At 52.7% G+C, this 25,228-nt stretch overlaps 1 protein-coding gene across 8 annotated transcripts in view; it reads left to right on the top strand.

Moving 5' to 3' along the window:
* The window catches only part of LOC144177728 (low-density lipoprotein receptor-like), a 56,465-nt gene extending 31,738 nt beyond the window's left edge, over positions 1–24,727 (top strand). For 3 of the 8 annotated variants that reach the window (XM_077705307.1, XM_077705308.1, XM_077705302.1), the window contains 13 exons: positions 1,852–1,977; positions 5,480–5,596; positions 6,085–6,834; positions 9,872–10,043; positions 10,400–10,618; positions 10,974–11,092; positions 11,288–11,427; positions 12,155–12,296; positions 14,674–14,826; positions 14,999–15,193; positions 16,461–16,669; positions 21,277–21,417; positions 24,557–24,727. In XM_077705307.1, the coding sequence (XP_077561433.1) occupies positions 1,852–1,977; positions 5,480–5,596; positions 6,085–6,834; positions 9,872–10,043; positions 10,400–10,618; positions 10,974–11,092; positions 11,288–11,427; positions 12,155–12,296; positions 14,674–14,826; positions 14,999–15,193; positions 16,461–16,669; positions 21,277–21,417; positions 24,557–24,679 (2,606 nt within the window). In that variant the 3' untranslated portion in view covers positions 24,680–24,727. Of the gene's footprint in view, positions 1–1,851; positions 1,978–5,479; positions 5,597–6,084; positions 6,835–9,871; positions 10,044–10,399; positions 10,619–10,973; positions 11,093–11,287; positions 11,428–12,154; positions 12,297–14,673; positions 14,827–14,998; positions 15,194–16,460; positions 16,670–21,276; positions 21,418–22,410 lie in introns of all 8 variants that reach the window. The other 5 variants (XM_077705303.1, XM_077705305.1, XM_077705304.1 and 2 more) reach the window with 5 other exon arrangements.
* The last annotated feature ends 501 nt before the right edge of the window (positions 24,728–25,228 follow it).

Raw genomic sequence — 25,228 nt, 5'->3', positions numbered from 1 at the left:
TAAGGTGACATAATAAATGTCGTTCTCCTGCTCCAAATCAACATTCTTCTGCTCCAAAATAGTTTTCACTGCTCCAAAAACTGCTCGCAAATATGGTTCAGCTGTCTAACCCCTGCTATAACTGTGAATTTTAATGTAACGAAGTAAATTATGAATTTTGCGGTCTTCGTTACATCGAGGTTTAACTGTACCAAGAAAAAAAACTGTGCCGTCTGTGAAGGGTGCACCACCGCAGACGGGTATTGGGACAGGGAAGCCGGCTTTTGAACCTTCTCGAGTGTGAGCACAAGGGGCGTATGTGCATGCGCACCCCTTACCGTACCATTTTATCGGTGAAAGTCTTTTTTGGGCTGCTGAAACGCAAAAAAAAAAAAAAAAAGAAAAAAAAAGTGCCACAGCTTGCATTAATGGTGCAAGGCTGGAGAAGCAGCGGAGCTGGGAATCAACCTGGTTTGTTCCTCCCTTGGATCCGCTGTCAGTGTGGGGGACACGGTCGAGAAGCCTCGTAAAATCCGGCTAAACTTGGCCTCACCCCACAGCACTTAGCCTAGCCTAGCAAGAACATCGCAAAACTTTATCATCATCAGCAGCAGCCTGTCTACGCCCAGTGCAGGGCAGAGGCCTCTCCCATAGATCTCCAATTATCGCGGTCCTGTGCTAACTGTGACCTGGGTATCCTTGCAAACTTCTTGATCTCATTTATTTAGTTGGTGAGACATCCAAATGTTTTCACATTTCCGACACACTCAAGGTGTGTGGGAGTGAAGCCGCGTATGTGGAACTTGCGATCCACAACTTGCGTATGGAGGAACTTGCGTATGGAGGCGAAAAGCCAAAACGCTTGTGTGTACGAGATTTCAGCGCACGTTAAAGATCGCAGGCGCTCAAAATTAATGCGGAGCCCTCCATCGCCTGCGTTGCGTCAGCGCGTCAAACCCTAGCATCAGTCAACTTGCGATCCCCTGGTGATGGGGGCAATGTGCACGGTGTTGCATTGCAGCAGCTTGCAGGGGAGAAGCCCTGCAGCAGCTGTAATCCAATTGGATGCGCCCTCCTCCAGCCTCCCTCCTCGTTGCACCTGTGCGGGATTCCTGGGTCGGGTCGAGCGCTGTGCGATGCGATCCTTGAGCACTTGTCTGGCCTTTATGTGCTGACACCTGGGCTCCCCGCTGTTGGGGCAAGGGACGGGCCTCGGAATGGAGCAACATCACTATGGCACGCACGTGACCACAGCCCAGCACTTTGCACCAGCTGTGCTAGCTGTCCTTGAAACCACCCAACTTTATCTCGGCGATATTAGTCTCTTGGGGCACTTGTATTTGTTCTCTAATAATTTTTGCAGCTCCTTGCCCTCTGTTGGCCTTCTGCCACTAGAGGAAAGCAGCAATCACCACCACCACACGCATGCCTGGGGGGGGTGCGTTTGGACTTTGCGCGCCCCTGTCTGCACTGTGAACTGCCTCACTTGGGCACTGAGGCAGAGGGGCCGGTTGAAAAGCAATGTTGGCAGTTTGGGTGCGCTGGGAGTGCGCCTGGTTTTGCTGCGCATGCGTGCTTAAAAGGGGCCCTGTAGGCAAACATATGGGTTTGGTTCACTGGAAGGGACTGCTTCATCCCAGTAACGACAGTACTGATCTCACCGTAAACTTCAAAGCAATAGTCGATGCATTTTTCTGTTGAAAAGTCCTCTGTGGAGCAGAGTGGGGCCAGGCCTCCCAGGGTGAGCCGTCCTAGCCCCTCCAGCTCAGTCCCCCGTGCGAGCGTCCCGCATGCGATTCTCGAGCGGGGGACAAGCGAGCTCAGCCGTCGGGGGGCAGGGTGAGTGACCCCCCGTTGCCGCCGCTGCCGCAGAGAACAAGACGTGCTCCCCGGACCAGTTTGCGTGCCAGTCCCACGAGGGCGTCTGCATTCCCATCACGTGGCACTGCGATGGACAGGAGGACTGCAGCGACGGCTCTGACGAGAAGGACCACTGCTGTGAGTGGGGGCCGCTGCTGCGGGCTGGGTGGGTCTCCAGCTGCGCACCTCAGGGCCGTCTTGTCGCTGTGTGCGCCTCAGGGCAGCTTCAGGATTGCTGTGCTCGCGTAGGGTGTCCCTCTGCTGAAGTGGCAGACCTTCTGTATGTCAGTGTGCAAGCATTTTGGGAGGAGGCTTTGCCTAGTGTGAAACACTGTCAGCTGCTGCTTCTTCTCGCATGGTTTGTTTGCTGTTGCTGCAGTAATCCCTAGGGAGATGAAGTCTGAAAAATCGCGGCTTGGCTCCCGTCACATTCAAAATGCAGTCAAGTCCACTTATGACAATATCCAGTGGTGCCAAGGGAATTCCATTGTTACAACCGATAACGGTTTAAAACTGAGTGGGTTGCAAAATAAACAGAACTCAAATTCTATGCACGACTAAACAGAACTCAAATTCATATGCACGCAAAGCTGTACGGCTACTACTTATTTACGGAAAAGAAGCCATAGTCGCTCAGCCTGCTTTGCTTCACACGAAGCTTGCATACTCCACATGGTTGAGCAAAAGGTGGCTGGCGAAAGCACTGTATCGAGTGTGTGGCCACCTGCGAAGCCACTGCCCAAGTGGGCTGCACGGCCACTGCTGTACACAGCACGTACCCGCACAGCAATCGCCTGTTCAGCGAAGCAGTCGGACGTGTCCAACACTGCCCCTGACGTCCCTTCCATGGAAAAACCGAGGCAGTTGCAGAGGCACGTAGTCAAACTCAAAGCGGTCTACGTGCAGCACAGCCGGCAAACACGCAAGTGAGCGTTAAAACAGTGGCGCCGGGAGGGGGCTTCGGAAGGAAAACTGCTGCCCTCCTGGCAAGCGGCACAGGCGACTCGTTTTGCAAGGGCTGGAGGGGATGCGAGGTGCACCCGGCACAGCGCATGCCATCAGCAGGAATTTTGGTGCCCGCGGTAACCGGATTCAATCGATATATCCGATGTCGTGCCACTGGGGCATTATTGGGATGAGTGGTTTATTTCACCATGGAAAGCATACAAAAGTGGACGGGGCCATAGCTGTTCATCGTTATATCCGATATTCGTTATAAGTGGGCTCGACTGCACTCGCAGTGGCACACCACTTGGAGGCGCAGCTGGTTGAGGTGGTGAGGCGCAGGGGCGACTTCCGTTGTCGTTCTTCACTTGTGCGCAAGTACAGCAGGGCAGGTACAGCAGGATAAGTGCGCCTATTGCGCATTTCTGACACGAAACTTTTTCCTGCGCCAGGCTGCTCCATTAGCGGGAAAACTATGAAAATTGCGCCAAACGCCTCCGGAACAGTCAGTGCAGCAAGGATTTGGACGCTCATGTCACTTTCGATGCAAATGTCGACTGGACAACATGATTTTCCAGCACCCCCAAGGTTTCTTTGCGGTTTGATTGTTGATTAACTAATCAGAAAAAAAAAAACGAGAATCAATAAAAAAAATGTCCCAGTGAAGTTTCCGAAAGTAATATTGTCGGGTTGCACATGCTGTATTCTGTGCGTTTCTAAAGTTTTCCCTTTGAATACCATTGCAAAGTGCTGGCGAAAAAGACGTGTCAGCTGAGGCGAGAAACTATTTCTGGAGGTTGACGAGAGAAAAACAATTTTTGGAGTGCCGTATATCCGGGATAACACCACTGGGCGCCACCATCTTGCGTGGTATGGTTACATTGGAAAACAACCACCGGGTGAAGCGTCTACTCGTAGTTCAGGCGCCCAGTGTGCTTCGCCGATCTCTACCGTGGTTTAGGTTATGCGGGTGGCTGGGTTTTAACTTAGTTGTTCGATCTGGCGCCGGAAGTTGCACGTCTCGAAAGACAGGGGGAAGCAACGTAGGGCCCACTACTTCGCCGTGGTTTGTCCTTGAGTGTGAGGCGTGCTGCTTGTGTGAAGTAACATTTTGGGCTCATTGCGATGATGTAAAACACTGAGTTGTTGCTGCGTTTGACAGCGAACTCGTGAGCGGTGGGATTGGTATGACCGACATGGCAGATGTTGCGGCGCAGGCTCCATCGCCGCAAAATGTGCAAACAGCAATAGTTGGACTGGTTATTATTGTACGCTAGTAATAATAATTTACCTACCTGGAGTGAAATGTATTGCCAAAAGCGAGATGGCTAAATGCAGCAGCGCTACTCAATGCTACTCGAATTACGATCATGGTAAACGTGCGCCTCGGGATTGAAATGAGAGGTCTGTTGTGGTGCAACGCGCGTCATGTCGCCTTGCAGAACTTTTGCCTTTTCTCTACACTTGTACATGTGCGTACAGCAGTCTGGGATTACCAAAATAATTTGGACATTCAAATGATAAAAACAATGCCTTATACTGCCGTGTCTTTCGATTTGATGTTTTCAACTTCACCTGCACTGTTGATGAATATACAGTCTCATGATTGAAAAAAGTTTCTAAAAAGCTAGTGCATTTCGTACCTTGAGATACTCTGATAAAATTGCGCCCACCTCCCCGCGAGGGGAACCCTGTGTAGATGCGACGCATCGTGGGGTTCACTTGGTGTTTCCGTTGGATTGATTCTGAAATCGCGTGAAACGTGTCGGGAACGCGTATGATTATAATGTTTTATGATTATTATTATGTTTTATTGGCCAATCTTGGTCAATCTCTCTAAGTGGTATACTTGGGGCTTCGCTGTCGCAACGACCTTTACTCCATCATTGTTGCTGTAAGTGGGAGGTTCTTTTCTTTTATTGCAAGTGTTAATCATTGCCCCATCATGCGTTGTATCAGTAGCATCTTGACGTAGTTTGAATGAGTCTAGGATGTAAGGCGCGTTCGTAGCATTTGATTCTGTCTCGGTTTTGTGGCGCAGAGGGAAGAGCACCATGTCCCTCGCGTTCCGCCCACAGGGTCGTGGGATCGAAACCGGGCGCCGCTAAGAATTATTTTTTTTATAGTGTAGGGGGAGGGGTGTGGACGGACAACAACGCCGTATGGAGGGACAAGGCGAGTGAATGAGATGCAGTCGCATCTACAATAAACTTTCTGCTCAGGCTGTTTCAGTGTTATGTACCCTCAAAACTGATTAAGAAGTCCACTTGTCTTCTCAAGTTGCCAAAAACTTAATTTTTTAGCCTCCCTAGGATGACATATAAATCAATGTTCTTCTGCTCCAAAATCGCTGTTCCAAAAACTGCTCCCACATCTGTTTCAGCTATCTCACCCCTGGTACGGGAATCTGCTCGATATTCTTGCAGCTGTTGTGAACCTGGGGTAGGCTGCACAGAGCGCGGCAGCAGCCTTCCGCAGGGGCTACCCTAGAAATGCAGCCTGTGTCTGTACCGTAACGTTCGTGGTGGGGGGGGGGGGATCTAGCTTTGTTGGTGCTGCCCGAGTCATCGCAACACGCACACCGACAGCAGATTGGCCGAGTTGAGCGTGGTGCGAGCTCACTCGGGCAGATCCAGTTCAGTTCCCATGGGGAGCGTCTTTTGCGGCTCACGGTCGGTTCTGCCTCTGTTGCCAGCGGCGGTGACGTGCACGCAAGAAGAATTCTCGTGCGACAACGGCAAGTGCATCACCAAGCGCTGGAAGTGTGACCAGGACGACGACTGTGGCGACGGCAGCGACGAGAAGGGCTGTGGTAAGCGCCTCTCCCCTCTTTGCCTGCACTGCCCGCTGCTGCTTTCTGGTAGCCGGGCTTGGGCTTGGCACATTTCTTTCCATCTGCTGTTTTCCCTCTTCCAGTGCGGTGTGCTGTTTGGCTACTCCAGTGTATTGTGCCACAACTGCACTTCCCGGCAGTTCAGGCTGTCGGGATGGCGGCCGTGAAGCTGTCTGCTCCCAGTGAACATGATTGGCTCTTCATTTTATGTGCACATCTCCAAAAATGGTTACAGTTTCGAACTGAATGGGAAGCAATTACTGCACGCCAAACTGCAGCCATAACCTCTTTCTACTTCTCTTTGTCTTGAGTTGGCTGTTCTACATTCGCCTTCACAAGTCTGGAAGGCGGCCTAATGTTGCAGCAGAGCTTGCTGTACGTAAACGGTTGATGCTTGCCAGTGTGTACGTGTGGAGAAGTTTGGACGAGTGTGGCTCAGCTGTGCGGCCCGTCTGTCTGTGGTGCAGCCAACGTGACGTGCTCCAGCGCCGAGTTCATGTGCTCCAACGGGCGCTGCATTCCGGATCGGTGGCGGTGCGACGGGGACGTGGACTGCCTGGACGGCTCGGACGAGCGGCACTGCCCGACGGAGCGGCCGAGCGCGTGCAAGGAGCGCGAGTTTGCGTGCGCCAACGGGGTCGACTGCGTGCACGCCTCGTGGCAGTGCGACGGCGACCCCGACTGCCCCGACGAGTCGGACGAGCACAACTGCACCAACACGTGCCGGCCGGACCAGTTCCAGTGCGCCAACATGCACTGCATCCCGGGCCAGCTGGAGTGCAACGGCCGCGTCGAGTGTCCCGACCGCTCGGACGAGGACCACTGCAACGCGACCGCCGCTGCCCGGCCGTGCGACCCCGACGGGGAGTTCGACTGCGGCGGCCACCACTGCATCCCCCGGGCACTGGTGTGTGACGGCAAGAACGACTGCGGCGCTTACGAGGACGAGCCCCGGGACCGCTGCCACGAGAACGAGTGCGCCAAGGGCAACGGGGGCTGCTCGGACCTCTGCCACGATGACCCCGTCGGCTACCACTGCAGCTGCCGGCCGGGCTTCCGGCTCACAGAGGACGGCCGGACATGCGACGACGTCGACGAGTGTGCCGTGCCCGGCTCCTGCTCACAGACCTGCGTCAACACCAAGGGCGGGTTCAAGTGCGAGTGCCTCGACGGGTACCTGCTCGAACCCAGGGACCACCGCCGGTGCAAGGCTCGAGGTCAGTGGCATTCGCCCTTTGCCCGTCCCGCAGTGTGCGTCCTGCAGGCATTGGGTGTTCTGTGGATGTGCTGTGAACACCTGTGGGGCCTTGGGTTCCCCAGGGGTGATACAAATTCGTTTTCCTGCGCCAGGCTGCTCCGAAAGCTTGAAAATTGGTAAAATTGCGCCAAACTGCTCCAAAACAGTCTCGAGAGCCAAGGATTTCAACGCTCCCACCAGTTTCAGTGGGGGAAAATGCTTACTGACCGCATAATTTCCCATTACCCCCAAAGTGATGCGGTTTGTAAAAATTAATTGATTGATCATTCCACAAAAAACCCGCATAAAATGGTCCCCAAAATAGTTTTTCCGGAAGTCACAATGTCGGGTTGCACATGTTATATTCTGTACGTTTTTAAAGCTTTCCCATCGAAAATCATTGCGAAGTCCTGTATAAAAATACTAATGTTTGCTGAGGCGACAAAACTTGTTTAAGTTAATGACAAAACGGCGATTCTCTGAGCGCCGTATCTCCGGAACATTACGTACGTATACGGGGCGCCGCCATCTTGGTATGGTGAAGATCGGAAAACACGGCCAGCGGGCGAAGCAGTTGCTCGTAGTCCAGGCTAGTTCACTCTAGTTCAGGCAGACCGCTCTTCGCAGATTTCTACCGTGCTTTTAGTTAAGGTGGTGGCTAGGTTTACATTTAGTTGTTTGATCTGTTACGGGAAGTCTCGCCACTTGAAAGGTGGAGTTCATAAAAAATAACGCGGTGCCCGCGAATTCGCCCCGTTTCATGTGAGGCGCGGTGCGCGCTTGAAGTGAAATTTTGGACTCATTGCGTTGTTATAAAACAATGAGTTATTGCTGCCTTTGACAGCGAGCTTGCAAGCGGCGGGAATGGGACCCTCGACACTTCAAAAGGGGCGGCGCAGGCTACATCGCCGGAAAATGTTCAAGCAGTGTCCGATAGCGGGACGGACTATTATTGCACGCTAGTAATAATGGCTCATCTATCTGAAGTGAAATTTAATGCCCAAAGGGAGATAGCTAGACATATTGTAAGACCAGTGGTAGCCTCGTTTGTGGAAGTTCGGACCGCTGAATGCAATGTCCCCGTGAAATGCTATCATCATGGACGCCCGGTTGCGGCCACGGCTTCTTCATCTCTATATATACTCATCATCACCGATTCTTCCACCTTCTCGAACTATCATCATCGGTAACCTGGGGCAGTCGCCATCTTGCTGCCTGCGAGCTCGGCCTGCGAATAAAGCGGTTTGCGCGTACTGGTCTGCCTTCGCCTACCATCGGCCTTACAGTATCAACGTTACTCAAATTACGATCGATGGTAGTGAACGTGCACCTTAGTGTTTGAAATGGGAAAGCTGGTGGGGTGCGACGACTGTCACCTCGCTTTGCATAAGTTTTGCCGTGGCTCTACACTTGTGCTTAAAGCCGAGTCTGGGATTACAAAAATAATAATTTCGGCATTCCCATGATAGTAAAAATACCTTACGATTGCTTAGTTTTTCAATTCGATATTTTCAACGGACCTTAATGCTATCTGTACGGGGAGCGTAAGAATTTAAAAATGGTTTGTAAAAAGGTAGTGCATTTTGGTTCCTCGTGATACTCTGGCAGAAAAACTTTATTAAGATGCTGTTTCAGTGTTATATACGTTCAAAACCGATTAAAAAAATGCTGCTTCCCCCCCCCGAGTTGCCAAAAATTTGATTTTTTTGTGCATCTAAGGTGACATAATAAATGCCGTTAACTGCTGCAAACCAAGGTTCTTCTGCTCCAAAATCGAGATTCAGCTGTCTCACCCGTGGTTCCCGCTTCAAATGAACCAGTGCAAGCAAGGTTGGGAAGTGTTTTTGGGATGGCCTAATGAAGAAACCCAAGAGATCAGTCCAATTGGAATTCCAAGAGTTCTGCATGACTTTCAAAAGCCCTTTCACAGGAATGACAGGTATGGGGGGGAATTTCACTTGCAGAGTGGATAGTAGTTATGTGAAAAAAAGTGGTGGGTGGTTGTCGGTCCTATCCCAACCAGGGTGGGTGTTTTTCAAATGGAGGCAGCACACAAACACTCGTGTGTTCACATGCCGCTGCACTTCAAACAGGCCCTATGAAGAGAACATACAAGTTTTCTTCATTCATCAAGAAGACTGTTTTGTAACAGTGATGCCAGTTTTATCCCAAACTTTTAGTCATCCAGATGTGTATTCAGGAAAAGGCATGGAGCACTGGTACTGCCCTGCCCCCCCCCAGGTGCAGGGTCCTTATGACGCCACAGGGGCTCATTTGTTGCAACTGGCGGCCACTGACAAGAGGCACCGTCAAGAAACTGGGTGGGCCATGACTGTGATGGGGCTTCAGCATCTCTTGGTCGCATTGCCGGAATGCTAGTTAATGTGTATGCAAGACATGACAGGGGTCCTTTTAAGCTTCCTCCTATGGCTTCACAGCTGACATCATGGGGTGTGAAGTTTGAGAAGGTTTCCTTCTTTCTTTCTGCTGAACGTCTTTCGGGGTGGGAATGGAGTTGAGCGGGTTATCAAAGGCTAGTTCTTTTTTTTAAAAAAACCAAGGTTGTACTTTGTCCCGAGCCTCCTTAAAGATATGCTGTGGGGGGGTTAAGCCAACCACTACAGCTTGCCGCACAGCCCAGGTGTGGTTTTGGCACCTGGAGACCAATTTTTGAACTGTCAAGTGATACTGTAGACCAGTTTTTTTGTAGCTCTGGTTTCCTGTTTTTCTTTATTTCTTTTTTAAAGCAAAAGGCTTTAAAGGTTGGCAGCTTGGGAGTCCTGGTCACAGCTTTGATCCCGGCTACGGTGGCAATTTTTCTGATGGAGGTGAAAAATGAAAATGGCCGTCAATTGACATTACGGTGCGCGTTCCCCAGGAGGTGGAAGTTAATCCGGCTCCTTGTGGCCATGGTGTAGCTTTGGTGCTGCACCTGGCGCTGCAACCCCTAAATTTGAATTTGGTTACGTGACGAACATTGGGGTGAAAGCTCAGGCCTGGCCTCGTTTGCGCTGCAGAGGGTGTCCCGCACCTGCTGTTCGCCAACCGCAACGACATCCGCAAGATCAACCTGGAGACCGGCGAGTACGTCGAGGTGGTCTCCAAGCTGAGGAGCACCATTGCGACCGACTACATCTACCGCACCGGCACTGTCATCTGGTCCGACACTGTGGACGAAGTCATCAGCAGGTTCGTCCCTTTTGGCACTCACCCGACTCTCGCACCAGTGGCACCAGTGGAAGCCGCCAAATGAGTGTGCCAGGGCTAGGGGCAAGTGCGACCAATTGATTCAGGACCAAGTACTGGTGCCTGTCCGATCGCAGCGTTTGCGTGGCTGAAAAATTGGCGGGATTATTAGGGGTGTAGCTTCCCACCACTCAACAAAGATGGGCTTTTCGGGACAGGGCCTCCCCGTTTTTGTCCCTTAACGAGTGCTGCCTTCTCGAGAGTGCGGAGACTCAGTGCTCGCTGACTTGCTGGGTGTGCGTGGACAGTTGCCCAGCCCAGAGGTGTGGTCGTGAGACCCGTTTTCTCTTTGTCGGCAGCGCCCCCATCGACAAGGGGAGCCCCGTCAAGGTGATCATCGACACGGACCTGCACGTGGCCGACGGCTTGGCTGTGGATTGGGTGTACGGCCACATCTACTGGACGGACACGGCCCAGAACCTCATCTCGGTCGCGGACCTGGACGGACGCGTGCGGCGGGCCCTCTTCACCCAGGACCTGGACGAGCCGCGGGCCATTGTCGTCAACCCGCTGGACGGGTGAGAGGCCCCATGTCCACTCCTTGTAGGTTCGGGAAGTGGGCCAAGCTGGCACCCTTGCGTGGGCTGCCTGCTTCGCTAGCTTGCGAGGCTGAGAAGGGGTATTCCCAGCCACGCCCATGCCAGGGCTCTGTATTGAGGCATGCCCGAGCTGAATATTCCCTCCCTGGTTTGGGCGGTATGGTGGTGACGACCTGCTGGAATGGCAAGCCTGGCACCAGCAGTGGTATGCACAAGCACAGTGCGCTACTGGCCCAAACGTTGGCCTCTCGGGGTCTTGCGGCGTAGGCGTGCGCGGTGTGCCCCGCTCACCCGTGGCCGTGTTCTTCTTCCTCTTCTCTTTCCCGGGGGGCAGCTGGATGTTCTGGACGGACTGGGGCAAGCAGCCCAAGATTGAGCGCGCCGGCATGGACGGCTCGCACCGGTCGCCCATCGTCACGACGGACATCCTGTGGCCCAACGGACTCGCCATCGGTGGGTGCTGCACTCCTTGTAACCCTGCACGCTCCTCCTCCCTCCGCCAACGGCTGCTGTTTGGTGGTGGTGGGAGGAGGAGCTGCGCGCTGCACACTGTCCCGGCACAGCAGCTCGGCCTCCTGGGCTGCTGTCCGCTGTGGCCGCGATGGGGGCCCCATGTCACGCAGTAGCCGCAGCTGCCCTCCCTTGCAGACTTCGTCAGCCGGCGGCTGTTCTGGGTGGACGCCAAGCTGCACCTGATCAGCAGCGCCGACTACGAGGGCCGCCAGCGCCGCGTGGTGCTCTCCTCGCCCGTCCTCGTCAAGCACCCCTTCTCCATCGACGTCTTCGAGGTGCGTGCCTGCCTCCTTCCGTCCCCCCTCCGGAGGACCTCTCGTCGACGAGAACGAAAGGGAGTCGGGGCCGGTCCTCGCAGCGGCAGTCCCCATGCCGGGGCTGGCCCCTTCGGATGCTGCCAGCGGCTTGCGGGGGAACCGCCCACTACCTGAGTGCGCCAGACAGCAAGTCTCGTGGCCTCTTTTCTTGGCCTGCCCAGGGCATCCTAGAGCTGCTCCCATCCTAGAGATTCTGTGGGCAAATGAAATAGGGAGCTGCTGTGGAGCAGTTCTGTGCAGTCCAAAATGGCCAATAAAAGAGGCCTTCCTGAAAATCCCCCGAGGGAACAGGAAGTTCAATTCAAACAGATGCATGACAAGATCCTGAATCGCACGTCTGGGTCCTTAGCCAACACGGCTGGTGCAGACCCATTACAAAAATGCTTTTGGGTGCAATCCCACCAGCATAGCGAAACAACAACACTCTAGGTCAAGAGAATATAACACTTGAAAAGAGGCATCTATCTAATGCCGGTGCAACACTTGACACGCCCTTAATACCTATGGGGGATTGGTTCTGCACTTTGGCACCAACAGAGATGTGAGGCGATTGCCATACGGGAAACGATGCCAGGGTACTGCGTTCATCCAGCGAGTGTTTTGTTGCGACAGGTCAATTAGCGCGTTTGCTCCCGCCGTGGCTGCTCCTGTGCATAGTCGTCATGTGGCCCGTGTGCATTTTCAGGACTGGCTGTACTGGACTGACTGGGAGTCTGAGGTGATCAACAAGGTGAACAAGTTTACTGGCGAGAACCTGACGCACATCGCCAACGGGGTCTTCTCGCCCATGGACGTCCACGTGTACCACAGCTACAAGCAGCCCCCAGGTGAGTCGATGGGGCATCGCGCGCAGCGTGAAGGGTGGCACGGAAAGACAGACGAGCAGATGCATGCTCCCTCCACCCTTTGCCATGCATACACTGGAGGGAAATGGGCGCCACCACAGCCGTTAGCAGCGCTTCTCTCCTGCTTGGCCTAGCTAGCCTCGTGGCTTCTTTTCACCCTTCCAGCCAGAGTAAAAGAAAAAAAAAATTGACAAACAACAACAAAAAAATTTCTTGTTTGTCCTGCATCAAGCTCCTAAATAACGCATGGCAAATTAATTTTCCAGAACTCTAATCATTATCATCACCATCAGCCTGTCCATGCACACTGCAGGGCAAAGGCCTCTCCCGTGGATCCCCAATTATCCCGGTCCTGTGCTGACTGTGACCACTCTATCCCGCAAACTTCTTGATCTCGTCTGCCCACCCAACTGTCTGCCACCCCCTGCCTCTACTACTCCACTATCCTATTGATAAAACAACTTTAGGCATGCGTACACAGTAACGCTTTGTCCGTCCGCAGGCAACTGTTGAGCTTGTTTGCGACCCACGGCAAGTAACACCGGAACGCTTCTTCGCAGCACGCAATGGCATGCTCGCTTAGGCAGTAGCGCCACTTGCAAAGAAGTCGCATATCAGTTCAATATCGGGCACGATTCAATGCAAGCAGGCTAAGGAATTGAATTTTGTAAAATTGCATACCATTGATGCGACACTTTATTGCTGGAACTGGGTTACTTTCACACGGACTAGACCTGTGGCTTCTTCTTCTAGAACAACTTCACTGCCTGCAATGGTTCGCACTTCTCCACATTGTCTAAAAAGTTGGAGCAGCTGACGCCGCCGGCTTTCACATTCACGGAGGAGCACCCGGCTGGTGCGACTGCACAAATCGTCTCGGAGGTCGTGTGCAAAGGACCATCGTTGCTTCCCTCGTAGTGCCTGCTTTCACTTGCGCTCGGTGCAATGTTGGCAATGCAGACTGCCGAACCCTTCTGTGGTCGTGACACCATCATCCACACTCACACACTCGCCGACTGTTGGTCCAGCTGTGACAGTGTCCGGAAACTCCGCTCGCTCCACTCTTTGGCAACACCGGTGACGGCTTTGTTGCACACTTCAGGATTGGCATGCCTGAAGCAGTTTCAAGTGGTTTGTTTCGTAACATCCGCCTGAGGCTGCTTCGAGCAGGATGATTGTAAGGCCAGCACGTATTCTTTAAGATTGTGCTCGGGGCGCTCTTGGGAATCCCGTGCGGTGCATGAACCGCATGACCTCTCGCCACGTGCGGCCGGACGTACGCAACGACATGCTCACAGTGAAAGGAAAATTGCGCTGCTTCGTGCCAGCTGCAGCCGCCACATCAGCCTTCACTTCGTGACGCCCCAGCTGCTCTTGGGAAGGAAGCCTCCAAGATGCAAAGTCGGCCTGCCCGTGACTGGCAGCCTGGGCAAGCAGGGCCATTTTTTGCGGGCGGACTGTTCTCCCTACGCAGCACGGTTGCACAGGCAGGAGGAGGAAAAGGAGCCACGTGGAGGCTGTCCCGGCAGCTGCATTTCTGCTCCGCCACGAGGAAAACCAATTGGGGGGGGCACTTCTGCGGCGTTTGGCGGCCATATATCGGGAGTCGCTGGAATGTTTGTTGGATATCGGCGTAATTTCTTGCTACATATTCTCGTGGTAAATGTACCGCATCCAGGAATAGTTCGTCGTAGTGGATAAGTTGATGTAAACAGCATTGATGAAGTCTTGTTTGAGTGTAGCATAAACCCTTGTGCACCCCGTGCTCCTCCCCCTTCCGTCCCACTTCTAACGAGGCCTGGAGCAAGCGCCACAGTTGAAGGAGGTGCCAGTGGCAGCTGGGTGCATGCACACAGGAGTGGCCCAGGCGGCAGCCAGTGGCAGCCGGCTTTGCGAACTGGGCGTCTGTAGCACGAGCTGTCTTGTGCTCCCCCCTTGAGGGGCAGCCTGGGTGTTTCTTGGCGAGCGCTGTGCGCAAGCCTGGACGACACCGGGCACTCCTCGTGAGGAGCGGGCTCACGTGCATGGTAAATGGGGAGAGTAACTATGACAGTTTTCCGATGACGCCGCACAATGCACACAAGGCGGCCAGCAACAACAACTTTGCGGTTTACTTGTTTTTAGAGCTGTCCTATACTGCGTCCCTGCTGCCCATAATATGGGGGCTAGAATGCAAAATTTGAACATCAATCAATATTTGTTGCATTTTTCGGGTTAAAAACATCTTTTGCGGCTGTCGCGGCCAACCGAGGGCTGGTGCTGCCAAACTGGACCATGCTGTGTCTTGTCCTCGCGGCCTCTCTGAGGGGAGTGCTGAAGCAGCTCTGTTGCTGCGTGCCCGTCTGCCCCTCCCGTGCAGGCGTCAACCACTGTGAGCAGCAGCAGCAGGGGTCCGTGTGCTCCCACCTGTGCCTGCCGGCGCCCGTGCTGAGCGCCCACTCGGCCCGCTACAGCTGTGCCTGCCCCAACGGCATGGAGCTGCAGGAGGACCAGAGGAGCTGCCGCATTTCCGGTGCGTGTGTGCACCGGTTGTGCCTCACCCCTTGCACGGCACAGGGGGTCTCGGAGCGAGGGCCGCACCTTGCGTTCCTGCTGGAGTGTGGCTGTGGCCCTGACGGTCTCCCTCTCTCTCCCTCCCTCTCTCTCTCTCTCTCTCTCTGCTTTCCCCTCCTGCGTGGGCCCAGCAGCCACGGTGGAGGAAGTGCCCCCGAAGGGCTGCGTGCTGTTGTCCTCCAACGACACGGCCTCGGCCGCCAGCCCCCCTCCTCTCGGCTCTCCTTCTCCTCCCTCTTCTTCTTCTGCCCCTCTTCCGCCGTCCTCTCTGCCGTCTGCTGCGTCCAGCCTCCTGTGCATCAACGCCTCCTCTGCGGCCGACACAGGTGGGGCACAAGGGGCAGGGCTGGGCCGAGTGTGTCCGTGCTGCCACCGCTCTCCCACAGCACACGCACAAAAGGTGGGCTGGAAAACGGGGCCAGTGAGATGGGCAGTGTTGATGCGGCAGCCGTGCCTGCCCACAGCTGCTTTGCCGGAAGGCAGGCCCACGCAGCTGCGCTGCACTTTAATTGCCACCTTCTGACACTGCGAAGTGTCCAGGTCTAGCACGAAGTAATGTGAACAGTAAGCAGTCACTGACTCAAGAGGGGGGCTATTAAGATTGTGCGTACCACGATTGGATAAGCAATGCGCACACCTCTTTACAATCCATTAGCCACGTGCTACACCAGGTTCGTAAAAGGTGCGGTTATGTCAGTCCGCAGGTTGTGAGCATCGTGCAGATCATTAGTCTCTCGAAACATTACAGAGTCGTCTGCGAATAAGGGAACGTTAGAGGAAACACAAGGGGTAGGGTCATGAGTATAGACAACAAAGGCGGACCTAAAACTGAACCTTGAGTGATACCGGAATGAACAGCACTTCTTAAGAGGAGTTCAAATTATTAGCAGCAACAAACTGAGTGTGGCTGCAAAGAACGTGCTGTGGCCATGTTAAACGGTTGCAACCAAGATGTAGTTTGCTTAATTTAAGAAGCACCCGCCGCGGTGGCTCAGTGGCTAAGGCGTTGCGCTGCTGAGCACGAGGTCGCGGGTTCGATTCCCGGCCGCGGCGGCCGCTTTTCTGATGGAGGCGAAAAGCAAAAACGCCCGTGTGTACGAGATTTCGGCGCACGATAAAGATCCCCAGGTGGTCAAAATTAATCCGGAGCCCTCCACTACGGCGCGCCTCATCGCCTGCGTTGCGTCGGCGCGTTAAACCCCCCAATCAATCAATCTTAATTTAAGAAGCAATAGCCTGCGTGATACCTCCTCAAAAGCTTAGAAAAATCCAGAAAAATGCCACCTGCCAGCGAGCAACGGTCAAGGATGACGTTAAGTTTATGGGTAAAGGAAATAAGTTGAGTTCCGCAGAAGGTTCCAGGGCGCTGGAACTTTCTGCTTGGCGCTGGTACAAAAGGTGGCAGATGCATAAAATTTTGCAATGTTTGAGTGAGGAATGTGCTCCAGTATTTTGCGAGGAAGACTAGTAACAGAGATTGGACGTGTCAGCCTGGAGGCGTGGGAGGTGCACAGGCCAGGCTGGTGTGCTCGTCCAGTTGCAGCTGTTGGGGGGTCCTAGACCATGCCTCAGGGTGCCTCTCTTCCCCCACAGTGGTGGTATCGACGGTGCCCGCTGTGACGGGCCGCCCTGCGACGGTGCCGGCCGTGACAGACGAGAGCGTGGCCTACAATGCGAGCCACCTGGCGACAACGGGCCCCGGAGCGTCGAACCACCGGCCGCTGTTCTCCCAGCTGGGCTCCGGGCACATTGCGGGCATCGTCATGGGCGTCCTGGGCAGCCTGGCGGTCATCCTCACCTTGGTTAGTGCTGGCCAGTGCGCTTTGTGGCACGACTCGAGCGGTCGGGAACCCGCCCTATTGGGATGTGGCGCCGTGCAGACAAAGCCCGAAACGTGTGTGCTAACTCGGCCATGTGTAGTCGCACGGCCGAGCTTCTGTCATTTGAGGCGGATTGCGTTAGCTGTGAGGGACATTCGCTTTGAGGGGGTGGGTCTACACGGCAAAACGAATGTCATCTGATAGTTGTAACAGTGACAGTTAGGAAGCCCACGGCATTGTAAGCTACTAATGGGAATACGTCCACAATGTTTGTTAATCTTTACGTTTTCGAAACAAATCAAATGTACTTTTTCAGTGAAATAAAGTGGAGCTCTGTTTTAGGTGGCACTCACGCTACACGTGGACAACAAATCTGTGTCTGGGTAAGAGCGAAGATGGTGGAGCTGTACAACGGTTTAGTTCACTCGTTCGCTTTTTTTTTTTTTTTTTTTTTTCGTGTACAACAATGTGGTGGATGACAGGTTAAGGCGGGACGTGGCTTTGAAAATCAACTTTTTTTTTTTTTTTTTTTTGTGGATTTTGATGAAAATTGGCACAGCAACTGGAAATGCTTCTGTGATAACACCATAAAAATTTCAAAGTAATCTTTTGAGAACTTCTTTATTTAAATTTTCTTTCTGCTCCGCTTGTACCGAGCTTGAGCTTCAGAGTGCTTTGCATTCCCAAATGAATGGACGAGTTCGTGACAGTTTTAGAATTTTTTTTACAACACAATGTTTTTTCGTTTTCATTGTTTTAGAGGTCAGTGTGCAAGAGGCATGTCGACTGTGAACAACTATTTGAATAAAAAAATCGCAAATAACAACTCTGAAAAACCAAGAGTGTCACGACCTGAACTGTTCATCAAGGAATGAATGCAAGAAACAGAATCAAAATAGACCCAGCAGTCGCGAAGAAATCTCTGGAACAAGCGACACAGGTGGCAAAAAAAACTGTTTTGAGGAAACGGCTTCCGAAGTTGCAACATAGGATTCACTTATCAAAGTCGTCATGATAAAATTGTAGCCTTTCATGTCCTTTTGAACATGGGGCTTCTGGAAGGCCTTGCCTTGAAATTTGAGTGCCTTTTACAGCCTTTCTCGTTCCACAAAACATCATTTTCAGCTCCTCTGTGAAGAGTACATAGCCCAGTTAGCAGACCAAACAGAGAGGGGGAGATGGCTTTCAATGGGCTTTCAATGCAAAGTAGGCTAGCTGGTTGGCTGTATCGCACTGACAACTTCCCTTTGCAGTGTTGTCCCCATGGAAACAAGTGAAGCATTTTTTTTACTTAAATTTGAAAATTTCTGGCTTGTTTTATGTTTTACTACTTTGCCTGGTAGAGCAACTTAGTACTCATACGTGCAGGTGTTCATTGCCAAAAGTTTGCATACCACAAGGATACAAATGAGCTACTTTGAAGCTTGGTACTTTGAAACTTTGATGGAAGGGGTCTTTTTTCACTACTTTTGCCGTTCAATGCATCCAGTATTTCTCGCAGCACAGTCAGTATGCCCTAAGCCATAGATTATGTGCATTTGTGTCAATAATTTCCCTTAAAAAATCACTGTTAAATGCTGCGACAGTAAGGCAAATTTTTAACGCAGAGAACATATTTTTATTCCTATATTCCCAACTCAAACCTGTTTGCATGATTATTAATAGTGCACGGGAAACGTTGCGCAAGAAAGGCGATATGGCTCGCACGCATCGCAGCGCACGCTTATCGCGACATATCTTACTTTGATTATCCCTGATATGGCTTGTCAGGTCGCTTTTAAGATTAAATCTAACGTCGCAGGCATTAAAGGGACACTGAAGTGAATTTGTCAAGCTCCCGTTTTTGCTTGCACTGCGTAGACTGGCTCAAATTAGCACACTTTTCATCGTTTTTACGATTGACAAATCGGTAATTATTTTACAAAGCGCGAAAGAAGAAAAACTACCATGCGCGGTTTGCGGCGGCTGCACCAACTAAAGCTGTGACGTTGGGAGGAGCGGGCACCGTGATTGTACGATGCCCAAGGTGAGCAACCAAACAAGTTTCGGTTTCGGTTCTGTAAAACACAACCGTTGGCATTGTTGGATGGGCCTTCTCAATAACTCAGTAGTCATCGTACCGCGCTTCTGCCATGTTGTCAGCTGTAAAAATGCATAAAGATAAGCCTCCTAGGACGGCTTGTAGTCGTAGCATTCACTAGCCGAGACCTACGCAGTGCATGAACGCCCTCCGCGTACCCGCAGACGCCCAAATGTCATGCGCTTTTCCCCCATATTTGGAGCTTGCCTCCCTCATGCCTGTATCGTAAAAAGCGTGTTCGCACCAGGCCAAGGGTCTGTTCATTCTGGCCTGTGCCCACTGCCTGCAAGCAGTCGGTGCTTATGGCAACAGCACGCCAACGAGAACTCGCTTGCGCGCCAGTGCCAGCCTGCGCGCGTTTTGTGAACTAGTTCGTGGAACCATGAACGTTGCGGCCCAAAAAAAGGTGAACTCAATATAGAAAACATCGGCGGAAAACGACAAAGTTAACTTACAGAAAAAAAAAAAAAAAGCACGTACCCGCGGGGATTCGAACTCCTGACTTGCAAAATACTTGCGGTGGCATTTCTAACGCCCTAAAACCACTCGGCCACGGAGCGGGCTCCGCTGGCCATGCTAATATAGGGTATATATTGTACAACCAGTTTACACTTTTATTTAGTTTTCGCATTTCAAGCAGCTTAGGTGACTATTTGTTGTATTGCGCTCGTGCAGTAAGCGTCGCCCGAGTTTCCACATTAGCTCACGTCTAGCAATTGCATTTCGTAGACGGAAAAGCGTTCGCAGATGCGTAGTCGTGCTGCTGACCGCTGTGCTTGTTCGCCCAGCGCAAAAAAGTGCTTCCCGCACCCTAGTTTTACGCTGTACGGTAAAAATATCAGTTGATTTTATTTCCTTAGTATCTATATTGACTTCGCTGACTCTTCTTCCACCTTCAAGAGGCCTTATACTTTCCTACTGGCGTACCAGTCAGCGAAGCGTCGCATGTGCGCTTGTGCAGCGCTTGTGCGAAGCGACCTTGACTTGGAGCTAGATACAGTGTACAAACTAACCAAGTAAAGAAAGGCAGATTCTACCATTCACAAACGTGTCCTGGCTTCGTTTCAACTGAGCGAACGAATTGCGACGACACGTCGGCGGACGGCGGACGAAACGCTGGGCCGACTGACTGTCTGAAGGCAGGGGAGCCGTGCAGTAGCGCAGCCAATTGCGAGCTCGGCTCCTCTCGACGTCACACGAAAACGCCGCAGAAAATGGGCGGGCGTTAAGAGAGGAGGACAGCATTTTCGAATTAATTTTTCTACTAAATAAAATCGCGTAAACGCGCCCAGGGTGGTCGAAACATGGTCTGGGGACTCCGGACTACAATTTGCGCAAGTAATCCCGCAATGTTTACATATCACTTCAGTGTCCCTTTAATTACACCTACTGGCGTATTACACCTACTGGCATTAATTACACCTACTGGTGCATCCCATGTTGCGCACCTACTGGCGTAGGTGCACAACCGGTTACACCTACTGGCGTAGGTGTAACCGGGTGCGCAGACATGGGATGCTCCAATGTGCGTCGGCTATGCCGTGCGCGCCGCAGCGTTTGACGCGTCGACCGTTTCTTTCCCAAGGCTAGCGAGCCCACAATCAAAACACAGCAATAACTAAGTGTGTAAACATCGCAAATCCGACTAAAATTTAACTTCACGAACCGCTATTGCAAGCGCGCACACTGCGTCACCCTCCAGGGTCTGGCGACGGTAGTCACGCGCACCACGAAGCGTTCGATGGCCTCCGCCTTTTGAGTCACACAACTTTCCGTAATCTGGCTCGTGATCTCAGGCCTTCGTATCGCGATAACGTTTGTGTTGAATACCACAGACTCAATAGAAACTTGGCCGAGCGAAGCAGCGAAAATGAACTCAAACCGCCCACGCTACGCAGCTCAGGCGGCCGCCATCTCGCATTGCGCCGCGACACCCAATCAGGAGGGTCGTCTTAGCGCGCCCCGACCAGAGGACGAATAGCGCTTCAGCATCTATTTCCAGCTTCGTTTGTGCGTCGTTTCTTTTCTGCCGTTCATGCATTTGTGAATGAACGAAGATAAAAGAGACGAGTGGAACCGGAAAGACGAACGCTCGGCCGATGTAACGATATTAAAATGGCCGTGCCCGGTGGCACCGTTGTGGAGATAGAGCGCTCCAAAAATTGCCGTTTTTTTCACCCTTTTGTGCTGATAGGTTGTCACCGCGCCTGGCAAAACTATTTTTTTATGCTACTTTGCGACGCTTTTCAGCGGAAAAACTTTGCAGACGCACAGAATAGGAAACATAGAAGCCGAATATGTGGCTTTCAAAAAAATGATGTTTTGGTCATTTTTCTGAAGTTGAAAGTCGCGCCCCCCCCCCCCCCCCCCTAATTGACTGGCGGGCTTTCAACGCAGTGCCTGACAGCTTGTGAGCCGGAGGGCAGCCTCAAAAGCTGCCAGGCACTGGGCAGAGTGTGAAACCCGGTACTGTGATGAGCAGCAGCACGTGTGGTCATCTCTCGTGCAGGTGGCCTACCTGGTGTACCGGCAGTACCTGAGGAGGAACCTGACGAGCATGAACTTTGACAACCCGGTGTACAGGAAGACCACAGAGGACCAGTTTAGCTTAGAAAAGAACCAGTACCAACCGGCCAGGGCCTACCCACCGGTGAGTGGCACTTGGATTCTTTACCATGGGCAGTGAAATTTGGTGGGCACGAAGTGGGACACGTCAAGATTCACCTAGGTGTGCTGAGCGGGGCGTTTCTGTTACGCTTGTTTGTTTTGTTTTGTTTTTGCTGCAAAGGCTTACAGAGTGTTTGCTGCTTATGCAAAGCTATTGTGGTAGTGGAAAGTGCTAAGAAGCTGCGATTAGCTTTTACGTTTTCCTGCAGATGTTCACTCATGGTGTTATGACAGTCTCTTTAATTGCTTGCTTTATACGAGTCATCGTATGAACTGTTCCACATTCTTACTATTTGCCATGTCAACAAAACTGTGGCTGGGTGAAAAATGCAAAAGTGCCATAGCAGCAGGGCAGCCTAGGGATTGAAGCAGCACGGACGGGGTCCAAAGCTGTCCATCCATTGCCACTGCGCCTGTGCCACCGGCAAGGCAGGGAGCCCAAAGCACGCTCCTGAGAAAGCGGCTCGCATTTGTGCAACTGTGTGCGCAACACTGCATTTCTTGTCGGCCTGCGTGCAGATGGCCTCGTTTTGGGCCGGTGCCCTTTAGCGTGGTGGCTCCTGTTGTTCTGACAGAGCAGACCCCACTGTGGGTTTGGGGGGTGCCGGTGTGGCACCTGGCAGATTCCCCACGCAGAGTCGCAGTGGCATTCTTTCCACTGGTAGCAATTTGAAGGAAGGCTGTTTCTTAGAGCCTCTCGCCATTTGCCTCAAGTACGGCCAAGTGTTTGAGCAATTCTCACGCAAAGCTGTCATTTTTGGGTGCCCTGTGGCGAGGCTTGCACGCTAGGAAGCTGGTCATTTTGGTTCACTGGGCAAGCCAGCCGAGATGGTGGTTGTAGCCCGTGCAATCCCCATCGGTGGGCCCCTCTATGTAAGGCGCCCTGTGGCCAAGACCTGGCGCATGAGACTGGGCTGCCGAAGTGGGAGCGTCGCCTCGCCCCACCCTGAGTCACCCGTCTTTTCCTCCCTGGCAGAGCATGGAGCCGCTGACATCACCGGGCACCAACGAGTTTGTATAGGGGCCGGCCCGTTAGGCGAGGCGCTGCGGTGGCGAGGACGCTGTGTTGCAATTTGGAGACCTTGGTTTTCTTGGGCCCACGAGTGGTGGGCCTGGGGCCGGTCAGTGTGGCCCCCCGTGCTGGCCGGCTGGACTGTGCCGCCGTCAGTGCTGCTGCTGCCTGGGACCAGAGGGCGCCGCCGCCACCACCCCGGAGACCAGTGCGCGGCCAGTGCGCGGCCAGTGCTTGAGCGGCCGTGGCGTGGTTGCCAGCCAGCCGGCCAATTGCGGAGGGCGGCCGGGCAGTGCTGTTTCCTGTTCACCCCGGCTAAACTGGGACTGGTGTGAGCACGTCTTGCCCTGTACGCCCCCCTCCCCTGCGGGGCATTGTTGTACGACCTCAGGTGGCCGTTGGGGTCACGTTCCTTTTTGTGCGAGCGATCGGTCAGTGTTGGAGCATCGAGCGAGCGGACGTTATTTATTACCCATCCCTTCTGTGTGGACGAGTGGAGAGGGCAGCCCGGTTGTGGTTCCTGTGGGGCGGGAGAGCGTGTGTATTTATTTCGTGGCACCAAGTGGGGAAGCCGCCGCTGTTGCAGATTGCAGGCCTCCGGACGAGGGCCCCAGAATCTCCTCTTGCGTGACTTGCATGTGCAGCCAACCAAACGAACAAGCGCAGGCAAGCACTGTTCTCGCGGCTGCTGTCATGGCTAGCACGCGCAGGCGAGAACACTTGGCAATGTAGCTGCTCTGCTGTTGTCAGCTTGCTGAGCGTATCTTGCTGGCTGCGGCAAGCGTGTCTGCCCATCTTTCTTCCTTGTCTTGTACATTAGCTTCCAGTATCTGCAGAGTCCGTTTTTTTTTTCTTTTTCCCCGTGCAGTGTTGAAATCGAATGACAAGTCAGTCACATACAGAGTACATCTTTTTTCCTGTTAAAGTTTCCAGGCGGTGATTTCTTTAAAGAAGACTTTTGTTTGTGAATCTTTTTTTTTTCCCCGTTATGATCTGTGTCCGCACCGATCGTGTTCAGTTTATGTGGCAGCGTTTACACTGGCCGCGTAGACAAGATGAAATGTTTTGTGCAACTTTTTTAGCAGTGCACAAGGAGAATGAATGGAAGTTTCCCCCGCCTGGGACAAGCGTTTTCGCCTGCTGACCCGGAGCGCTGACGAACAGGCTGCATGGTGCCCGGAGGGCACATTGAACAAGCTGTGTGGCGCAGCTTGGAGGTTTCTCGGGTCCATGTCCGTTTCAGAGTGTCCACTTGGAGGGAGCCCTGATTGAAGCTTAAATGCATCACCGTGAAAATGGGCGCCAAGTGGGCGTTTTCGAAAAGGACGGAACTCGGTGCTGTGCCTCTGGGGTCTTTTTCGTTACTCTTCTCCGTGTCGGGGCATGGCATCCATCCCCCTTGGGCCTTCAGCGTGTGTTCTTCGGCGGCATTATTCATCGCAGACGGCTGAACAAACACGTTTCCCTGAACCCGGTGTCTAATGGAATTATGAGCAGCAAAATCTGTCTTCTGCTGAGTGCCTTAGTTGGTTCAAGTCGGTGACAAGGCGTGAGAAGCTGGGTCCGACTCGTTCCCTTCTTCTTTATTTTTTAATGTGGGGGCTGTCTAAATTTACGGCAAGGGCGTTTGTGGGTCTGTCACTGAAACTGTAAGATTGGCGTTTTACAGTGCTGCACTCGAGGGCAAAAACTTGCCGATCCCGTGGTGCACCTTGTCCTACCCTGGTCCATTGAATGGGACTAACGTGTGGCCAGTGTGCTGTGAACATGACTAGCTTCTAGGCACCTCTATCCCCTTTTCAGTGTGCCCCCCATGCACTTTTTGCCGCATTTTACTTAACCCCGTCCTCTGCCCCGAGAATCTCCTCTGTCGTGACGGCACTTTTCTATGAGCAGTGTGCAGCCGCACGTGTGTCGAGCGCGCTGGACTCTGCAGTGCAAAAGTTCCTGGCCGACGCATGCACGCCGACATGCTGCTTCTCACCCAGCCCGTGCACTTTTTAGGAAAATCGCCACGAGGAATAGCGCCTTTTGTGATATATGACACAGCAGTCATTGCTGCACCCAGTTATATATGCGTGTGTGTGTGTGTGTGTGTGTGTGTGTGCAGGCATATTTTCCCGCCTCCCTCGCATCTGTATACATAGCACCAAGTGACCTGGTCATTGCTGTCCTCGGAGTCGGTCGCCACGTCGTGTGCGATATCTTTTCTTCTCCCCTCTGTTGTACATAGGTGTCTACCTAAGTGTAAGGTACGAGAATAAACTGTGCTTTCACTAAGTACCGGTGCACTGTTGCTACTTGTGGCAGGTTCAAGGCCGAGCCGGCCTGCACGGCTGCAGCCTCGACATGTCCCTGCTCTTGCACATTCCTTGCAACTGCCCAAGTTTCATCGTAGCTTTCTGAACTGCATGCACACATGAGCCAGTATAGTCGTGCGTTTGTAGCCTTTAGGACGGCAAGCAGTCCTTGCCAGGCCTTGTGTTGATGCATATACAGGGTGTCCCAACGACCATGCGCCAAGATTTAGAAAAAGAGCAATGGTGTTAGTCGAAGAATACCTAGTGCATAATGTTCCCAGCATGGTGGAGTAGTGGCCAGTAATTGCTTTCCCTAACAAGATTTCTATTAGGTAATTGTATATAACTCAAGAAGTACTGTTCCAATAATTATTGTCGATGAGCCCCTTGAAGGGTACCCACGAACGACATCTGACTGCGGTATTTTCAGCGACGTACTAACTTCATACTAATTTTTTGGGCTGATAAAAAAAACTGCAAAA

Source organism: Haemaphysalis longicornis, unplaced genomic scaffold, assembly GCF_048455015.1.
Source record: "Haemaphysalis longicornis isolate Haplotype H1 unplaced genomic scaffold, Haemaphysalis longicornis Haplotype H1 scaffold_30, whole genome shotgun sequence".
Classification (NCBI taxonomy): Eukaryota; Metazoa; Arthropoda; class Arachnida; order Ixodida; family Ixodidae; genus Haemaphysalis; species Haemaphysalis longicornis.
The sequence above is the reverse complement of the archived record's forward strand: the minus strand, read 5'-3'. Positions and strand labels throughout refer to the sequence as shown.